Below are 18,477 nucleotides of genomic sequence, written 5' to 3' on the forward strand. Positions count from 1 at the left end.
TTCATGACTAAAATCTGAAACTTCATAATGTATTGCCTGGAATACCAAATCCTGAGGCTGGCCCACCTACAGTTTAATGGATTTATGATTTAGTACTCAGGGAGAGATCATTCTTCAAGATGAGTGTTGTCATTTTATTTGAATTGATTAATGTTTTATGGTCTTACAGCATTAAAAAGAAAATGACTATTTCTTACATTTGAAGTTGAGCCTGCCTTTATTATGAACCAGCAATATCTATTGATCAAGGCATATAAAACACCACACTGAGCGTACACTGCGAATATTTTAGTGTTTTTGTCCCTGCGTCTGATGTTTTACCAAACCTAACAAAAACTTAGATTTTTCACACATTCTTCTGACAAGTTTGGACATATAACACGTGAAATATCTCACAAATCTTCTATGTGCAGCAGTGCAAAGCTTTATTGTTTTAAACAGAATGCAAAGATGTTGGAGTTATGGATATTAGTGCAAACCAAAGCCTAAACACAGAGAGATTAAAAAGACTTTTGATTTGTAAGACTTTATAAGCCATTAGATGATGATGATGATGATGATGATGATGATGGTGATGATAAAAACTGGGACTACTGAGTAGTTTTACAGTATGTTTGAGTTCCTGAAATTAAACTATTTCCGTATCATCTTCCAGCTGGACACCTCTGCGTGCTGTGGAGTTAACTGACTGAAGCAGTGACACCCAACAATAGATATTTCTAATATAACAGCGCTGGTTTAGCCGCTTGGGTTTGAGATTTAAAGCCATGGAGGTGGGGGGTGCATAGAGGAGAGCAAGGATCCCATGACGCTCCACAATGACATCACCGGGTCTGAAAGAAGCGCAAGAGAGAGATGGGAGGCACCCCACTTATTAGATTTCGTCGGAAGGTCCTGCTCGCAAGAGAAGATGCTGCTGCGCGTCTGTGAGGAAATCGGGTATGTGCGCCAGCGGTGCGGCTGAATCACAGCATCCCAACGAACTTCTGGAAAACCAAGGAGCAAAGAAATCAACATTTTCAGACTCTCAGACATTAGCTGCCTATAGCGGGTGATGGTTTCACTATACCGAAGAAGCGTTTTGGTAACACATCTGCCTTCGTGCGCAGGGTTGGAGAGCTCGAGGTTAACTTTGCGCCCTTCCCGTTCGATTGACTAGAAACGTTAGACTCAGGCTGTCCTTCATATTGAAATAACAATTTTTTTAATGAATTCCTGTATATTTTTTACTTTAATTTCGCTCTAACTGATTTTCTTTTTTCTTCTTTTTTTCCCTTCCTCTCTCTCTCTTTTATGGTCGATAAAGGCGCGTCTCCAAACGAGTACGCACAGGATTATTTGCTTTGACCTGATCTTTTTTATTCAGTGCTGTCTCGCTGTAAGTGATCCTTAATCAGATTGATTATAATTTAATTTTCTCATCTTGAAAACAGTAAGTAATAACTAGCAGAAAGCACCAATTTGAGCAAAAAGTTTGATTTTATTATTATTTAAGTTTGTTTTTTTTTTTTTGTTTTTTTTTTTTTTTTTTTGTTTGTTTTGGTATGGGCTGACACAGCCATTAGAAAAAAATCCTCGTGTTTTTCTGGGAAAAAACTGTTCCAAGAAGCCCTAAAGATTTTTTATCTAAAACACTGATCTGCGTCTTGACGCACTGCCCTGGACTGTTTTTGTGTGTGTGTGTGTGTGTGTGTGTGTGTGTGCTTAAAATGGACTTAGAGGACCTGCGGTGGAGGGTGAAAGGGATCTACCATCTGGAAACAACACAGTGACAAAACTAGAACAACTAAGGTAAATGTGACACATAATGCCATTTTATTACAAACATACTTTACTGCAATGCAAATAAAGTAGGTTTCTCTGAAAACTAAAAGCACGAGATAATTATTTTAAAAATGGTTTATCGTTAGTACTATTATATTCAGTAACCCCCTTTTTTCTTCTTTTCTTCCCTTTTTAATCTAGATAGATAAAACCGGCATGGCCTCAGTTCTGGACAGCGGCTGCTCCATGGAGCTGAACAACTGGAACAGCAGTGTGAGCAGCTCCGGAGCTTCTGTGCCCTGCAACCAGAGCGTCCGAGCGCTCGCCCCCTATACGCCTGAAGCCACGGCGGCCTTCGCCACCGCCATAACATTGATGGTCGTCTTCACCATCGTAGGGAACATCATGGTCATCATCGCTGTTCTGACCAGCAGGTCGCTCCGAGGTCCGCAAAATCTGTTTTTAGTATCACTGGCAGCTGCGGACATTTTAGTGGCAACGCTCATCATTCCATTTTCACTGGCCAATGAACTGCTTGGCTACTGGTATTTCAAGTCTCTGTGGTGTGAGATTTACCTGGCGCTAGATGTGCTTTTCTGTACTTCCTCCATTGTGCACTTGTGCGCCATCTCATTGGACCGGTATTTGTCAATCTCCAGGGTTACTTATGGCCGTCAGCGGACTCCCAGACGGATCAAAGCCGCTATTGTGGTGGTGTGGCTCATCTCTGCAATCATCTCCTTCCCCCCGTTGCTCTCACTTAACAAAAGTGAGGGAGGTGACTCAGGGAGTGATAGAGGACCTCAGTGCCAGCTGAATGATGAGCGCTGGTACATCCTCTACTCCACCATTGGCTCTTTCTTCGCCCCATGCCTCATCATGATCCTGGTCTATGTACGAATTTACCAAATAGCCAAACAGAGAACACGTTGCCCACCAGGGGAGCCCAGGAAGGATGGGGTTGGCTGCGCAACACCAAGTCAGCCTCCACGACATTTACAAGCCAATGGGAAGAATGATGAAGACAGCACACCCCCTTCATCCAAGAAAACCTCAAATGCCAGGCCTCCCACCCTTGCTATCACCCCTTCTCCATCCCCAGGAGACTCAGAAACCCCCCCAAATCCCACCACTAATAATCTCCTGCAACCTCCATCCCCTTCTCCAGCCATGTCTCCTGTCACAACCTCCCTTGATACTTCTCCTCATGGGCCCTTAACCCCCTCTTCTGTGCCCCAGCCTGCCCCCAAAACCAAGGAGGAGGGGAAGAAGGGCAAGCGTAAAAAAGCTGACAATAACAATGGAGACAGCTCAAGCACAGAGAGTGATATGGAGCACAGCCATGGAGGGGGTCGTGGCAGCACCAGCATGCCAGGGTCACCTGCCGGCGGGGGGATTCATTCTCCAGCTTCAGTCAAGCGCTACCGGGATATGATCGCCACTTCAAAGGGGGCTCGGCTGGTGCCAGGGAGAAAGTCACAAAAAGACAACAACCCTGGGGCAGCAAGACGTAAGGCGATGGTGAACAGAGAAAAACGTTTCACCTTTGTTCTGGCAGTGGTCATTGGTGTCTTTGTGGTGTGTTGGTTCCCCTTCTTCTTCTCCTACTCTCTACAGGCGGTGTGTCCAGAGACCTGCCTCATCCCAGATCCACTCTTTAAGTTTTTTTTCTGGATTGGCTACTGCAACTCCTCCCTCAACCCAGTCATATACACCATCTTCAACAAAGACTTCCGAAAGGCTTTTAAGAAGATATTGTGCAGAAACACTAAGGGTACATTTTTTTAGCAAATAGACAAGAAGAATATAGACTTAAAAAAAAAAAAAAAAAAAAAAAAAAAAAAGAGGGTACTCATGACATTAGGCATGAAAAAGCAATCATTTCCATTTTTTCAAAATACTTAAAGGGCTGTTTTAAAAATATGTTGGACTGTGGAAATTTCTGCCTGCATGAAATTGAGAACTGAGAGACACTTTTGCAGCAACAGTATCTAAAAAGGCAACTTGGACTGTGAAATTTCTGCTTGCAGCTGATAGACATAAATATTTGCAGTGTGTCAGATTAAAACAGGACATGAAAAAGAAGCTAAGCAGGCGGACTCCTTTAAACTGCTTAGCACTTTGGTACTGCTGATAAGAATTTGAATGCAACATTTTATCTCCAGATCACATTGACTAATGGATAATACTGAAAGACAAAGTGGTGCATCACTGAGAAAATGTACAAATTCTATAAAAGCAAGCAGGATAACACATACAAATAACTCCCCAATGTGAATAAAGACTATTTCATATATATATATATATATATATATATATATATATATATATATATATATATATATATATATATATATATATATATATATACATATATATATATATATATATACATATATAAATATATATATATACATATATATATATATAATTTTTTCTAAGTACCCCAGGACAAATGATTAAAGAAGGCAAGTGACCTTAAATTCCTGTGAGCCTGGGGCCTTTTATTTATCAGTACAGAGCACAAGGAGGACACAAGGTTAGTGGTGATACCTTACGTCTGTAGTCTTAATTTGCCAAGCTTCAGGGCAAACATGTGTTCCTTGATTTTAAAGTACAACAACAAGAGAAGGTTTCTAACGATCTCAGATGTGATAGCACAAACAAGGGCACCCTTTCAAGCTTAACCTGTGGACTTTCTGTGGAAAGCCACCTTGCTCTTGGCTTTGCAGAAGTAAAAAATGGACACTATCCTGGCTTTCACCTTTTTTTTAACTAAAGAATTAAAGGAAGTGTGGTTAAATCTGGGACTTAGTGGAAAATCACATGTATGTAATTGAGATGTAGAAATAGTGCGACGTGACCCTGTCATTCTCTTTATATGTTGTTTCCTGTGTTTAACTGGACTATTGCATTAACACACCGCCCTGAGCAGATCTTCCAGTCTCTCAGTCTGTGGACAGTTAAGCAACAATCAAAACTTGCTTTTGACCTTTTGAGACTCCTTTCTAACGGGAGGTGCATCTACTGAAGACTGAAAAAAAGCGCTCTTATTATTTCAATTGCAAAGACTATTTCCCTGAATTGCTGTCTATCATGAGCAGCAGTATTGACCAGGTAGATATTTTCACTGACCGTAAAAGACAAATTAAAAATGCAAGTATGGATGTGTGATGTTACCCTTAATTACAGCTTAATTACAGGGTTACACATGAGGCTGAGTTATTCTGTGACGACGCCTCTGGCACATTGTCACCTGGAGAGGACCTCCATATCGTCACTTTAGCTTTGTTGTTGAAGGGCAACAGAGGATGGATTGTTTAGTTTGTTTGGTTTTGTTTTTGTTTTGTTTTTTTTTCTTTTTTTTTCTCACCCCCATTTTGACAAAAAGAAGAAAAACACAATGTGTATGAACAGCACACATGCTTATTGACTTTATGGGACAAGGGCTGTCAGCAGCAACACTTCAATTAACTAATTGTCTAATTCTGCTGACCTGTGTAAATGTGTGCGTGCATATGTTTGTGTGTGTGTGTGTGTGTGTATGTGTGTGTGTGTGTGTGTGTCTGTATGAGTATGTATGTTGACTTTTTTGAGTTTTTTTTTCTGTAGAAATTGTCAGTGCCTCCTTTGGCTGCTACATCCTACAGGTCTACTGTAATATTGATAAGAGCAGAGAGCAGATTTGCTGTTACAGGCATCACATTGCTGTCTGTCACATGAATGTTTCACACAGTGGGGAAGATCGGCACTATATCTCTACTCTGAGACTGTCTTATTGAACTGAAAGTCAGTGTTTATCTGTAATGCTATCTGAATACATGGCTTTTTAGTGACTACCCTCAAGGGACCAAAGAGCCTTACAGGACACCAGCCTGACTCAGTGAAATCTGGCTCTGTGTTGCTTTCACAAAGTATTAGTTTATTTTTGGTGTATATGACAGGAAGTGCAGACTGAAGACATTATTATTTATTTCAAAGTACTCTGTGTTTTCTGTCAGTTACCTATTTATTGTGATTTTATTCAGAAAAAGAAGCAAATTGATCAAAGGGTGAGAACACTGTACAGATTTTTCATTTCTTGAAAAAGAGCAAGACTGGGTTTTACATTATTCCACCAAAATTCTTGCTTTGTGAGCTATATTTAAATTTGGAGTTTGTATATGTGTTGAATGAATAAGAACTTAAAGTATCATGCATAATGCAGAATGTGCAATGCAACATTTGTCATTGTTTCAGCTAGTTATATTATCGTAAAATGTTTCATTGGAGATGCAAGCACATTCATGGATGTACGATTTATCAAGCATACTGCAGCAGGAAAATCTCTCCTCACCCCTGCTATTGTTGTCAAAGTTTACCCGCAACGGTAATCGAGCATGAAAATGTCAATAACACCCACAGTCGTTTTCAGGTGGGTGATTCGTAGGACATTAAAGCTGCAATCCATATCTAACAGAGCTGCAGAGATTTGAATAACTGATTAGATCAAACAGTTGTGAGCAAGAGCTCCATGCACTTGTTTAACTCCTCCTTGTACTCATTTGAAATGGATATTTTCTCTTCAGAAAACAGCTATAGCTACAAAAATATTACAAAAATAGCCACACAGGTCATGGATTCATGGCTGTTTTCAATAAACATGGGTTGCAATGCTGCTCAAACTAACCAACCATAGATTGCCTCATGTGAAGAGACTGCTGCTTTGTTTATTTTTTTAAAGTAAGAATTATGGCTTAAAGGTGACAGATGCAGTAATCTGCTTCTTGATCACCATCCTTTCCTCTTGAAGCTGCCTGTATTGTCTTTTTCCTCAAATGTGTTTGGGCCAAACTGCCAGGTCTAAGCTTCTCAATCTTCAATCTCCCATCTGTCATCAGCCCGCTCCAGTTTGGAAATAAAGCAACTTGAAAAAGCATGAGACATTCTCCGGTTTATTTATTTCATACATTTTTACATAATGAAGCATCATGGAAACAAGACAGATCATTTTCAGGAAGAGAGTTGGAAATGCATGTCCATAAATGTGAAAGTTATATGAGAATGGTGTTTTTCTCGCATGCATGTAAAAAGCTAAATGCAGCCAAAGTCATTTCCAGTAGTCATGAAATAGCCATGAATAGCAACCTAACTTCAGGAAATAGTCCATAACATTTTGGGCTGATGGCTATTCAAGATGTCACTGGGTAATGTCCTATCACAGTGGGACATGAGAAGTAGGCTGCAGCAGTAACAGCAGGATGATGCCTACTGCCAACACACACAGAGGAAGTCTATAAGGAATTACAGTATGTTGCCAAATGTCACATATGCACTCACACATATTGAATATGTCATTCTACACCAGCTGCATTCACTTGTATTCAAGTCATGAGATGTGCAGTCCACACAACTTTGACACAAACACACACATGCTTGTGACAGCTTGTTATATTCGAGGTCATTGGGCCTTTGGTGAATTGATTGATTTATGCTGATGGGCAGTTTGGAGATTTCTCTGCACCAACTGAAGCAACTCTGGCCTGTTTTTTCTTCACATACAGACACACACACTCATATTTCCAGCCTTAGAAGACACAGCTTCATTTCCATATTCATAGCAGTGCCGTGATTTAAGCTGCACAAGGAGGTGAACCGATAACTTATCATGGCTAAGTGTTGGGAGCAGTGAGGTGTATGTTTACAGTGTTGTATATTCATACAGACACATCCCCCGAAGCTCTTGATTCTCTGACCTGAGCTAGAATACAAAGCAGTGCTGGTCAGGACAGCGGACCCTCCAGTGCAACTTAGATGACATAAAACACACACTTAAGATTCTTGTTGACTCAAGAAAAAACAGTTAAATAAAATGCAGATTTCTCTTTTTTCCTGTACAAGCAAAAGTTGAATGCACAAAGGCAAATGTTAATTTTCATTTACAAACTTCTAATGGATGTAGCATTTCACAGTATGAATATGTGATGTGTTTTGAGGGTGTTCCACCACCAAATGTTTTCTTTTTTCATTTTTTTTCTATGATCTGAGGCCAGATAATATTTTCTCAAGTTGTAATTTGACTGTGGGAAACACCAGAGAGGCAGGCTGAGAAATGAGAGACAGAACACAGGCAGGCTTTCTACCTTTTAAAGGTGGAGGCATTAAAATGCATTTCCGTTTGTGAATTCTGTGATAGAAAATGTCATCTTTAGAGGGCCGAGGCAATTATGATAGGAATCATTTCAGAGGCTTGTATGTGACTGTCTAACACTTGATATGTGTGTCCATGTCTGTGTGCATCTGGGGTTTTGTCTTAGTATTTGCTTCCCCATTAAGACCACACATGGACCATCTCAGGCATAAACAGGTCCAGCAGACTCAATAGGGATCAAAGCCTGGTCCTAATAGCACAAAACATTATATTTTAGGGTCCTGAGCTGGATTAGGGGGTTAGTTAAGATGTAAAGTTTGCTTAAGGTTGGGTATGAATTAGTTATGGTTGAAGTCTGGTTTTGACTTTGGACTAATCTGTCCACAATAAATTAAATTTAATGAGTTGTGTCACTAAGGATGACAGTACAAGCATGTGTGTGAGCATAATAGCAAATCTATCATTGGGAGGAAAATACTGAGTACTAGACCTTTAATAAAAACCATATTTTTTATTCTGCGGACAATTTCTGAGCAAACGCAAAACATAAAGATCTTTGTAGGACATTAAATCTTCTATTGTTTATTCCACTAGCCATTATCTGTTACCATGGCGACGACTGTTCTTTTTCTGGTGAGAAAAACACTCAATTAAGTCAAGTTAGAGACATGTGCTACATGCAGTTGCTCTGTGAGATGGAACTGGGAAAACACCTGCAAATAATCAAAGCAAATTAAGAAAACATCTCCACCAACTTGACAAGAGGTGAAACATTAGCAAAAAAATTATGCAAATATGGAGAGCACAATGAAAAATTAAACCAGCGCAAATTGCTCACGATAAACTGTAAATGTCTCTACTATAAAATGTGACAGAAACCTTTAGGACAAGCTTTATGTTCCCATGTTGACTAGTAAATTTTGATGCGGTGAGCTTGGAAAATGAGCTAACATTGAAGTTTTATGCTTGTTTGCTTTGATATATTTTAACAATCAAGAAGGACTCGTTGCAAACCTAGTGTTTGTTGTTTACTTGAAAATAACCCAGTTTCTAACAATATAAGTAAATTCACATGACTAAGTGTTAATGAGGTTCTTCATTTGGGTGTTATGGGAGACAAGCCCAGTCACTGTGAAGTTAATCAGCTTATGGCAATTAAAATAGATCTGCTTTGCTCAGTTTATTAAACAATAAAATAGCCACATCTTCAGCTTTCCACCGGAGGGAAACCAACACTCAGCTTGTCTCCTCTCTGAACTGGCAGAACCTCATTCCACCCATCAGCAGACTGTTCTGTTATTACTAATGATCCAACTTAAAACCTCAACACTTGCTGTCTTTGAGTATTTGAATATGCACATATTTGATGGTTTAGATTTTATTAAATTTCTCCGGCTTTGACAATAAAGTTTATCAACAATGACGTTAGCGCAACAGAAAAAGCAAGGGAAACTTTTTCTTTGTGTTTTTACTTTCCTTTGGAGACTTATAAAAAGGATTGATGTTTTTTAACAAATGGCTGAGATGACAATTAATAGTATAGAAACAATGGTGAAATGGTCGATATTTGAAGCAGTCAAGAGTAAAATATACCTCTGGTATTATCACATACTCAAACCGAGAGGTAGAGGTGGCTCAGGCAGGTTTATTTCCACAAAATTTTATATTATAAAACTCACTATACTAAGTATATACTGCAATATACTTTACTCTAAAGGTGAAGTATATTGCACTGTCTCAATCCAACCCAACGGTTGAGACAGTTTAAAAATTGATAAAGCACTTTTGTTGACAAATGTGTGTGTATCTGTATGTGAGTTTGAATAAATTATATTTAAAGTAAAATTTGTGCAGTTCTCCAGCTGGATGTGTGACACTTTGTAGAGGTGGATTCTGAATCAGGAATGAGACTAATTTCTGTTTTCCCTGTGGATACAATTACTCCTGTGTTTTGAAGCATTATTGTGCCTCCTGGTGTTGATGAAGAAAGAGGCAAAGCTGTCACATGATTGTCATGGGCGGCTTTGGCATCACTTTAATAACTCTATTAGTGATGTTTTGAAAAAAAAGAAGGGGCCTCGAATGAACTCGGATGAGAATTCAAAGCTAAATCGTCTGATTAAAAAGCACACATAAAGGCCATGGAGTTGGCAGGTCGACACACAACAACACGCATGACTTGTGCAAGCTGTGTGAGATTTCCAAGCAAAGTTGCCAAATATGAAGAGAGAGTAAGACGTGTGTTACTTTTTTTAGCCGGGACATCATGGAAAGGTCACAAAGTTCATTTTAACACAAGGACATGCACGCACATACCCATACGCACGCATGCTAAGATAAACATAAACACACACAAGTCTGAGCACATGAACTCGGGCTTCAAAACAAAACACATAAGGAGAAACAAACTTGAGCCTAAAATAGAGAAACAGATGACTAACACTCCATTGCACAGAGATACACTCTTTAGAATGTCAGCACACACACATATACTGTGCATGGCAGCAAATATTATCACATAGACACACACACACACACACACACACACACACACACACACACACATATATGTAAAACTTTGCTTCACAGAAAGGAACCCCCACTTAGCGCAAGAAATTGTTGTGCCTCATGGTTTAATTCAACTATTGATCCAAAGTTATCACTTAAATATAAGCTGTGTTTCAAACTTCAGTTTAAAACCTTTTTGGAGTCCGTGTGCTTGTGAAATTGTGGTTCTTTAACAAGCAAAAAAATTGAAGGATTAATGCAAATGTGATAGCTAGAATGCTCATCGACATATATACAATATCAGCTTGTGTGTATGTGTGTATTTCTGTGTCACTTTTGGCACAGGAAGTAGGACAGGATGTTCTGTTTGGATGTGAAAGTGTCATGAACTTTCTAAACTATACTGTAGTTACAGTAGCCTAGGGACAGTGAACACAACACTCTGTTGACAGTTTCCATCACAGATATATTATAGTAATAATAAATAAAGAACAGTTTTAGCATAATACACTTGGGTAGGACTGTCTTTGGCAACATGTTACTATGAATTTTTGATTAGCTTTTGCTAATGTTTGTGATCTGGGAATTCCTCCTGATATTTAGTGTATTTTATTTTAGTTCTGTACAACAGATGTTCTCAACCTATTCTAGTTAGTTCCCTTCAGAATTATCAGGTTGTTCCTCATAAATCCCCCTTTTATCTGAGACTTATGCATACATATAACTAAATCTAAATTATATGTGTGGTGATCAAGTAATATATAAACCATGCTTCAGTCTCTAAAGTGTTTTATTTATTTATTTTTTGTTGTTGTTGTTGTTTTTTCACGTTTTCTCCTCAGAACGATATGTCAACCCCCAGAAATGATCTGGTGGCCCCTTGGAGACCCCAAGTGCTGATTTAAAAACCCCCACTAAATCTGACACACATAAATATTAGTTGTCTTTGGTCTTTATATATTGTCAAAAGTATTCGCTCATCTACCTTTATAGACATATAAACTTTAGTGACATCCCATTTTAAATCCAAACGGTTTAATATGACATTGGCCCCCCCTTTGCAGCTTTAACAGCTTCAACTTTTCAGGGAAGGCTTTCTACAAGGTTTAGGTATGTGTTTATAGGAATTTTTGACCATTCCTCCAGAAATGCATTTGTAATGTTAGACACTGATGTTGAATGAGAAGTCCTGGCTCGCAGTCTTCGCTCTAATTCATCCCAAAGGTGTTCTGTCGGGTTGAGGTCTGGACTCTGTGCAGGCCAATCAAGTTTATCCACATCAAACTTGCTCATCCATGTCTTTATGGACCTTGCTTTGTGCTCTGGTGCACAGTCATGTTGGAACAGAAAGGGGCCATCCCCCAACTGTTCCCACAAAGTTGGGAGCATGGAATTGTCCAAAATCTCCTGGTATGCTGAAGCATTCAGAGTCCCTTTTACTGGAACTAAGGGGCCAAGCCCAGCTTCTGAATAACAACACCACACAGCAGCTCAGCTGAAGACCTTAGACTGTACAACTGCATTTAAAAAAATGCAGTCATATAAAATAAAAATCAAATCAAATAAAAATAAAAATAAAAGAAAATATAGCCTACCTGTGATGTTGAAGGCACCGTATGTTCCATTTTCATATTCCAAGCATGTTCATCAGTTACCCTGGCAATGGCTTCTTGCACAGATGTTTAAATCATAAAAGTTAATCCAAGATCATTCTATTGCAACACTTTCTTTTAATCTGTTTTCAAAATGAAATGATGAATGATGACAAAATCGCTCTAAAACCTACAGTTTACAATGCGATTGAACCCAAAGCCTTGCTAGACTGGCAAGTTCAGCCCCTTCAAAATTCGCAGGATCAGCTCGACACGCATAGACGACGTAAAGAGGCCTTGGTTGATGTGATCAAGTGATTTTTGGCATGCTAAAGCAACGTATCGAAACAATGCTCACAACACTTCCAGTTCATAAGTTTGAGATGGAGTCAAGCAGACGGGCCAACATGACTACCTGTGTGGGCCCTACTGTCGTCAGTTGGTGTCTGCTTCACGCACGGCTGACTGATTTGGATAGGGCCTGTGCCACTGAGCAACTTGGTGGCAAATTTGAATGTATTTAAAGCAACTGATAAACATATATGGGAATTGTGTCTCAGCAGTTCACTAATAGTTATTATTTATCAGTCTGCACAAGAATAAGACAGGTTCACATTTGATGTGAGCGCTACTTTATCATGGATGTATAAAACTGTTGTGTGACTTTTGCTTTTGTTAGTTGGCTATGTATATTCCATAAGGGCCTTTCAGTTGTAAGAGATAAAAGCCAACATAAATCTCAAATCAAATTCCCTCAATATTTGATCAGTGCTGTTGTAACACCATGTTATTCTCCACCCACGGAGCTTGGAGAGAAGGGTCAGTGCTGATATTAACGGCCAGTTGTGGAGCTCACAGCAGCTGCAGAAATGCAAGAATTATTTAGGACACTGGCCTTTCTTTTTGTGATAGACAATGGATGCTGTGAGTTCACGACAAACAAGCACTTGGCTCAGTATTGTAATCCAAGATAAGATTGCATTTGCCTCTATAACCAAATATGATATGAGTTCCCCATTTATGTGTGTGTTAAAGGCTGCTGCAGTGAGCAAAGCTGTGTTTGCTGCAATGATTACCACAAACAGGCACAGTCAAAGCTAAATTCAATTGGAGGCTGGGATAAAGGCATGAGGGGAAATCTCTGTTATTAGTAGTTAGGGTTAAGATAGTTTGGTTCTTTCACCACAGTTGATCCAATTCTGCCTACCACCTACCACCTTACCAGAACACAGAGGCAGTCCACGTAAAGTGTTATCTTGTGTATGTCTTAGATGTTTAAAGGCCTTTTACCAATTGTCATCCAGGAATTTTGAAATTTTGGATGTTTCCTGCTTCATATTTTTACACAGATGTGAGTTATTGATGTTTTCTTATATCCCTCCACAAGAAAAAAAAGTTTGCCAAAATGCCAAACTAGTCCTTTAAACACAGACTAATTGAGTTATGTCTTTATAATAATAATGGATTCGATTTATATTTCACTTTATTGCTGATCACATACATTGGATCCAATAATTCATTCAGTCCTCACACATACTTGGTGATGGTAAGCTACATATGTAGCTGCCCTGGGGCAGACACAGAAACGTGGCAACCAATCTGCGCCAATGACCTATCCGACCACCACTGAAACATGCATGCATCCAGAGGCACCGCTTGCCAAATGGCAAACTAGGCATATGCTTGGGGCCCCAAGGCAGACGGGGGCCAACCAGCTTTGAAACAAGACAGAGCAGTGACATTGAGGAGAGTTTGCAATGACAGTGGCTGACACTGACCACAACAGAACTCCCTAAAGGGGCCCCATCTCTCGGTCTTGCTGTGAGTAGCAGTGGATCTTATGTAAACAAACAGGAGACAGCAGATATATAAAAATGAGAAGTTGGGTTTCACAAGGCTGAAAATAAAAACAAACAACTTGGATAATATCAAATTAAAGCTGTCTAGTTCACCTTAACTCTAAAACTAAAAATAGGGAAATTATAGAATTCATAGGCAAGAAATCTGACACTTCTAAAGTTCATGGATGAAGGTTATTGTGTTCAAGTGGTGTTTATATTTTATTTTCCAAGTCCAGTAGGCTTTAAGCTTCTGTAAACTACTTATGTATGTGCTGTATTAGCTGTAAATGTAAAAAAAGGATCAAAATACCGGTTTCAGCACATAGTCAGTAGAAGACGTGAAAGCCATCAAAGAACATTTAAAGTTGCAACTCAAGAATTTAATGCTGTAATGCCTTTAAAGATAACACAATTAACAGTTTATTATCATTGTTATAATTCAATATCATAATAAAAGGGCAATGAACACTGGTTGGAGGGGCCCCTTTTTAAATTTTGCTCGGGGCCCCAAAGAGCCAAGAATCGCCTCTGCTCATACCAGCAATGCTGACACTGGAGGCAAGGAGGGTGAAGTGTCTTGCCCAAGCACACAACAGATTGTCTGGGAGAGTGGGAGTCTAACCGCCAATCTTTCCGGTGCTGGACGACCTGCTCTACCACCTGAGCCACTGCCGTCACAGTGGCTGTGGGCTCTGTTAGCACAAATACAGTATACCCTCCCTGCTGAAACCAATCATGTATGCAGTCACATGTGAATTTTCACCCTTTTGCTTTTATAGACTGACTCAAAGCTAAATAGATTTATTTATCTTTTTTATCAATATGCTTCTTTTAAAAGCAAGTTTTTATGGTATCATTGACATCACGATTGTGAGGTTTTGCTCACATCATTAAATTTGTGGGAAACTGAACCATAACAAAGAATTTAAAATGAGGTTACTGACCATAGTTTCTCAGCATCATCACACTGCTCTAAAGCCGTGGACAATCTCTCATTATTATTGAGGATTAAAAACATCATGTTAGAAAGAAGCATTTGTTTCTTAACACATACTCGGCATTCATTCCTTATTTAGGTCTTTGTCTTAAAATGCTCCTTTAACAGTTTCAACAATTTTTCATGGCTTTCCTTTTAATAATTATGTATTTAGTTCACTATGAAAGCTGAGAATGAGGCCACCAGACAAAGATAGTAAGAACTGTGGGCTCTGATAGCACAAAAAAATTCAAACATCCCTGTACTCATTTAGCTCCCAACCTGCATATGCATTCATCTACTTTTGTGTGGGTAGTTTTGTGCTTGCAGCACTGAATATTATGTTAGTACACTCTGAGTTATTATGCATTGCCTGCAAAAAAAGGTTAGGGTGTATAAGGAAGATGAAGTGGCTCCACTTGTGGCAATTTTTACAATATGTTAATGCATTAATATTTCTATTATCTATCAGTCCACAACATTAAGTTAGCATTAAGTTAGGAATATGTAAGTCCAAGTTTGAAGAGAGGAAACCCATGTTTCTAATCATATACTGAAGCACTTAAGAAAAGTCATCTGAGATCTTTAAGATAAAAAATAGTTTCAAGCTTCCCTGATAACACATAGTAAAACAGATCCAGGAAAAGGGAAGCTCTTATTCCAGGATGTTAAAGCTCACAAACAGTGTCCCCATGCCAGTCATTTAGTAATGTTGAATGTCAAATGTCAGAGCCATTTTACAAAACACTGATGTGATTTCCCCTGAAGCATTTACTGCAGAGCAAAGACATGGACCCCCACAAGCTAAATAACAGCTGCATAGTTTCATAGATTCTGCAACAAGGCACATATATTTAGTTCCTGTGTCCCAATCAATTTTAACTTTTCATGGATGCTTGACCTTCAAAGTACAGAATGATACAGTGAGTGTAGATTTTTATGTAAGACAGCTGTTTTCAGATTCATCCACTGAAATTGGAAAATCTGCTGAAGGTCACTGTGAGGACCAGTTTGGAGGCCTGTCTTCATCCAACAGAAATCCTATACAAGTGTTATGTTAGACCTTGAAGCTTGTATTGCACATACAGTCCTTTCAGAGAGGATTTTTCTGTGATTTTAGGTGTCTTTTGTACAGAAATGAACAATTCTGGGTACTATATTGTGAATTTTTCACAGAGGAGGTGTAAATGTGATTGTAAGATCCAACCTTACTACTGATTTGGACTTGAAAAAAAATCCCATCAGACACAAATTATTAATCAAAGCAGAATATTTTTATTTTCTTTGAACATGCCTTACAATCTTTGAGCAATGCTCTGCTCAGTTTCCTTTGTAGAACAATAGATATGTTTAGTCCAAAGACTAAATTGCATAAATAACCTTAAAATTAATTCTTCCATGCATTAACACATACTGTATAGTCAAAGATGTGCTGAAATATATGCAACTAGACATTCAAGTGAATTGAAGTAATTTCCTTAAGCAAACTTTTTGTATTTGCATTTCTTTGCCACTCAGGGACAATAATGGCAGACTGCATGCTTGAGACTTTCCTATCTACAGAAGTACAGCCAAATGCACTTATTGGCACAGCTTGGCACTTATATCCAAAAGCTTTTATGTGCATGAGTTCATGGTGCTCCTCTTTTCAGTATTTCAGTATAATATGTGGAGGATGGGGGTGTTACAAAGTACGATTGTTGAATGCAGATCTCCTCCTGCGGTTGTCACTGTGTGCCAGGCGACAAAAGCAGCTGACTGTGTGATTAGAGACAAGAGGGGAGCCAAAAAAGAAGTGGGTAATTTGATTGGCATTGGTGTTACTGATTGACGGCAGCAAAATTCCCTAAATTGCTCATTGTGGCTGTTGAGTGTTGGAATGAACATTAATGAAACATGACACAGAGCTAACACAAAATTAGTATCCATTGGTGCTTAAGGCAGGGTGACTCTTATCCCCATCTGCCTCTAAATGCGTGTGTTCCTTACACTCTGGACCTGTGCTTAATACACAGTCACATTATGAATGTTAAGTATTCTTTTATTCACTAAAGTAACTATGCAGGTCCTTTTCCAGCCGACAACCCAGCCAGTGATGCATACTAAGTTTGAAATAAGCTTGGTGTTGGTGAATACAAAACATGTGGTTCAGTCTTTCTCTGCTGCATGATGTTGCTGTTGAAATATATTTGTGCACACATGTGACTCCTGCAGAGTCTGACGCAATTATCACAGTGCTATTTACTGATGTGTCTTAAAAGGGCTCCTCATGTACTAGTCTGGCTGGTAATGTCCGTGCAAAATGTGTCTGATTTGTATGCAGCTCATATGTGGGTGGACAACTAATTACTTGAATATTGTGCTTGTTTGAAAGTGTGTTTAAGATGTACATCAGAGAAACACCGACATGCAACAGATACCAATTAAAGATATTTAAACATATAAAGTGAGCCAAGCAGTGAAGTGTTTTCATCATGGTGAAAGCTGTTAGACACAAAATATGGCTTAAAAAATGTGAAATTTTGACACCTACACTAAATATGTTATTAGGGAGTACATAATTAATCACGAGCATATGGATCTTTATTTCTGTGTTAAGATGTTTTTGTAAATGATTCATTCCAAGCTTGAACAGTTACAACTGAAAAAAAGCTTCAGTGGGCTCTGGCTTTTCACCACTCCTCCACACTATCTTGCCTCTCTTCCTAAAATTAGAAGGAAGATAGATAAAGAGAGTGGAAAGGAGGATGGGATGGGTTAAGTGAGGCCATTATCTTATTTATATTTATAAGTATAAGAGATAAACTCCTTTGATCATAGATGCCCTGTGTCATATGTGACTTAACAGCCTGTAGCCAATTACCACAGGAGGCACATGCTGTTAGTGCACAGTGTTCTGTGAAAAAAGTCAGAATTTATTCACCTGGAGCTTACGTGAGCTGTAAAAAAAAACAAATACCAGCAAATCTCAATTAACTGAAGTGACATTTTAAAGAAGAGTGGGCCAGCAGTCCTCCACAATAATGTAAGTCTTATAATATCATACAGAAATTATTACTTCAGGTTATTGATGCTATAGGTGGTTATTAGTACTGAAGTAAAGCATTATGACTATATGAGTAATAAATAACACAGGTTTACTGTCCTAGAGAGCCGTAGTTCCACAGGTTTTAAATGTTTCCCTGCTCTAACACACCTGATTCAAATTAAATGGAATGTTGAAACATGGAACATCTAAAACTTGCAGGATTGCAGCTCTTGAGGCCCAAATTTGCCTACCCCAGGTAAAACATGTCATGAAATGTTGCTTGTTTGTTATTTTTAGGCCTGCTGAGATCAATTTAATAAGGTCCTTACATATGTTAGAAATGAAACTTTATAAATTAAAAGCTGCACATCCTTTTTTAATTTTTTTACAAGTCATCCTAGGTCAGCACAGCTGAAGAGAAAACTTCAGTGCTACTTTTCTGTCTCTTTCAGCTCATGGTTTTTGTTTTGTGGACCACAAGGTTTAATGCAGCATTATTATTTATGAGAATTTTGGCTCCTCACAAAACAAAACAAGAGGTCATGAAAGTTGTTAATGCTATGGTAATGTTTTATAGGGACTCAAAACACAAATTTTTCACAGAAAGTAGATGCCCTGACTCTCTTGGGCTTAATGTC

At 38.8% G+C, this 18,477-nt stretch overlaps 1 protein-coding gene across 1 annotated transcript; it reads left to right on the top strand.

Annotated features, from left to right (window-relative positions):
- The first annotated feature begins 1,472 nt into the window (after window positions 1–1,472).
- Window positions 1,473–4,043, top strand: adra2b (adrenoceptor alpha 2B). The gene is made up of 2 exons (XM_042000466.1): window positions 1,473–1,791; window positions 1,966–4,043. Exon 2 carries the CDS (start codon window positions 1,981–1,983, stop codon window positions 3,550–3,552), a length of 1,572 nt encoding a protein of 523 aa, XP_041856400.1. The 5' UTR covers window positions 1,473–1,791; window positions 1,966–1,980; the 3' UTR covers window positions 3,553–4,043.
- Window positions 4,044–18,477: the final 14,434 nt, after the last annotated feature.

Source organism: Melanotaenia boesemani, chromosome 11 (genome assembly GCF_017639745.1).
Source record: "Melanotaenia boesemani isolate fMelBoe1 chromosome 11, fMelBoe1.pri, whole genome shotgun sequence".
Taxonomy (NCBI): domain Eukaryota; kingdom Metazoa; phylum Chordata; class Actinopteri; order Atheriniformes; family Melanotaeniidae; genus Melanotaenia; species Melanotaenia boesemani.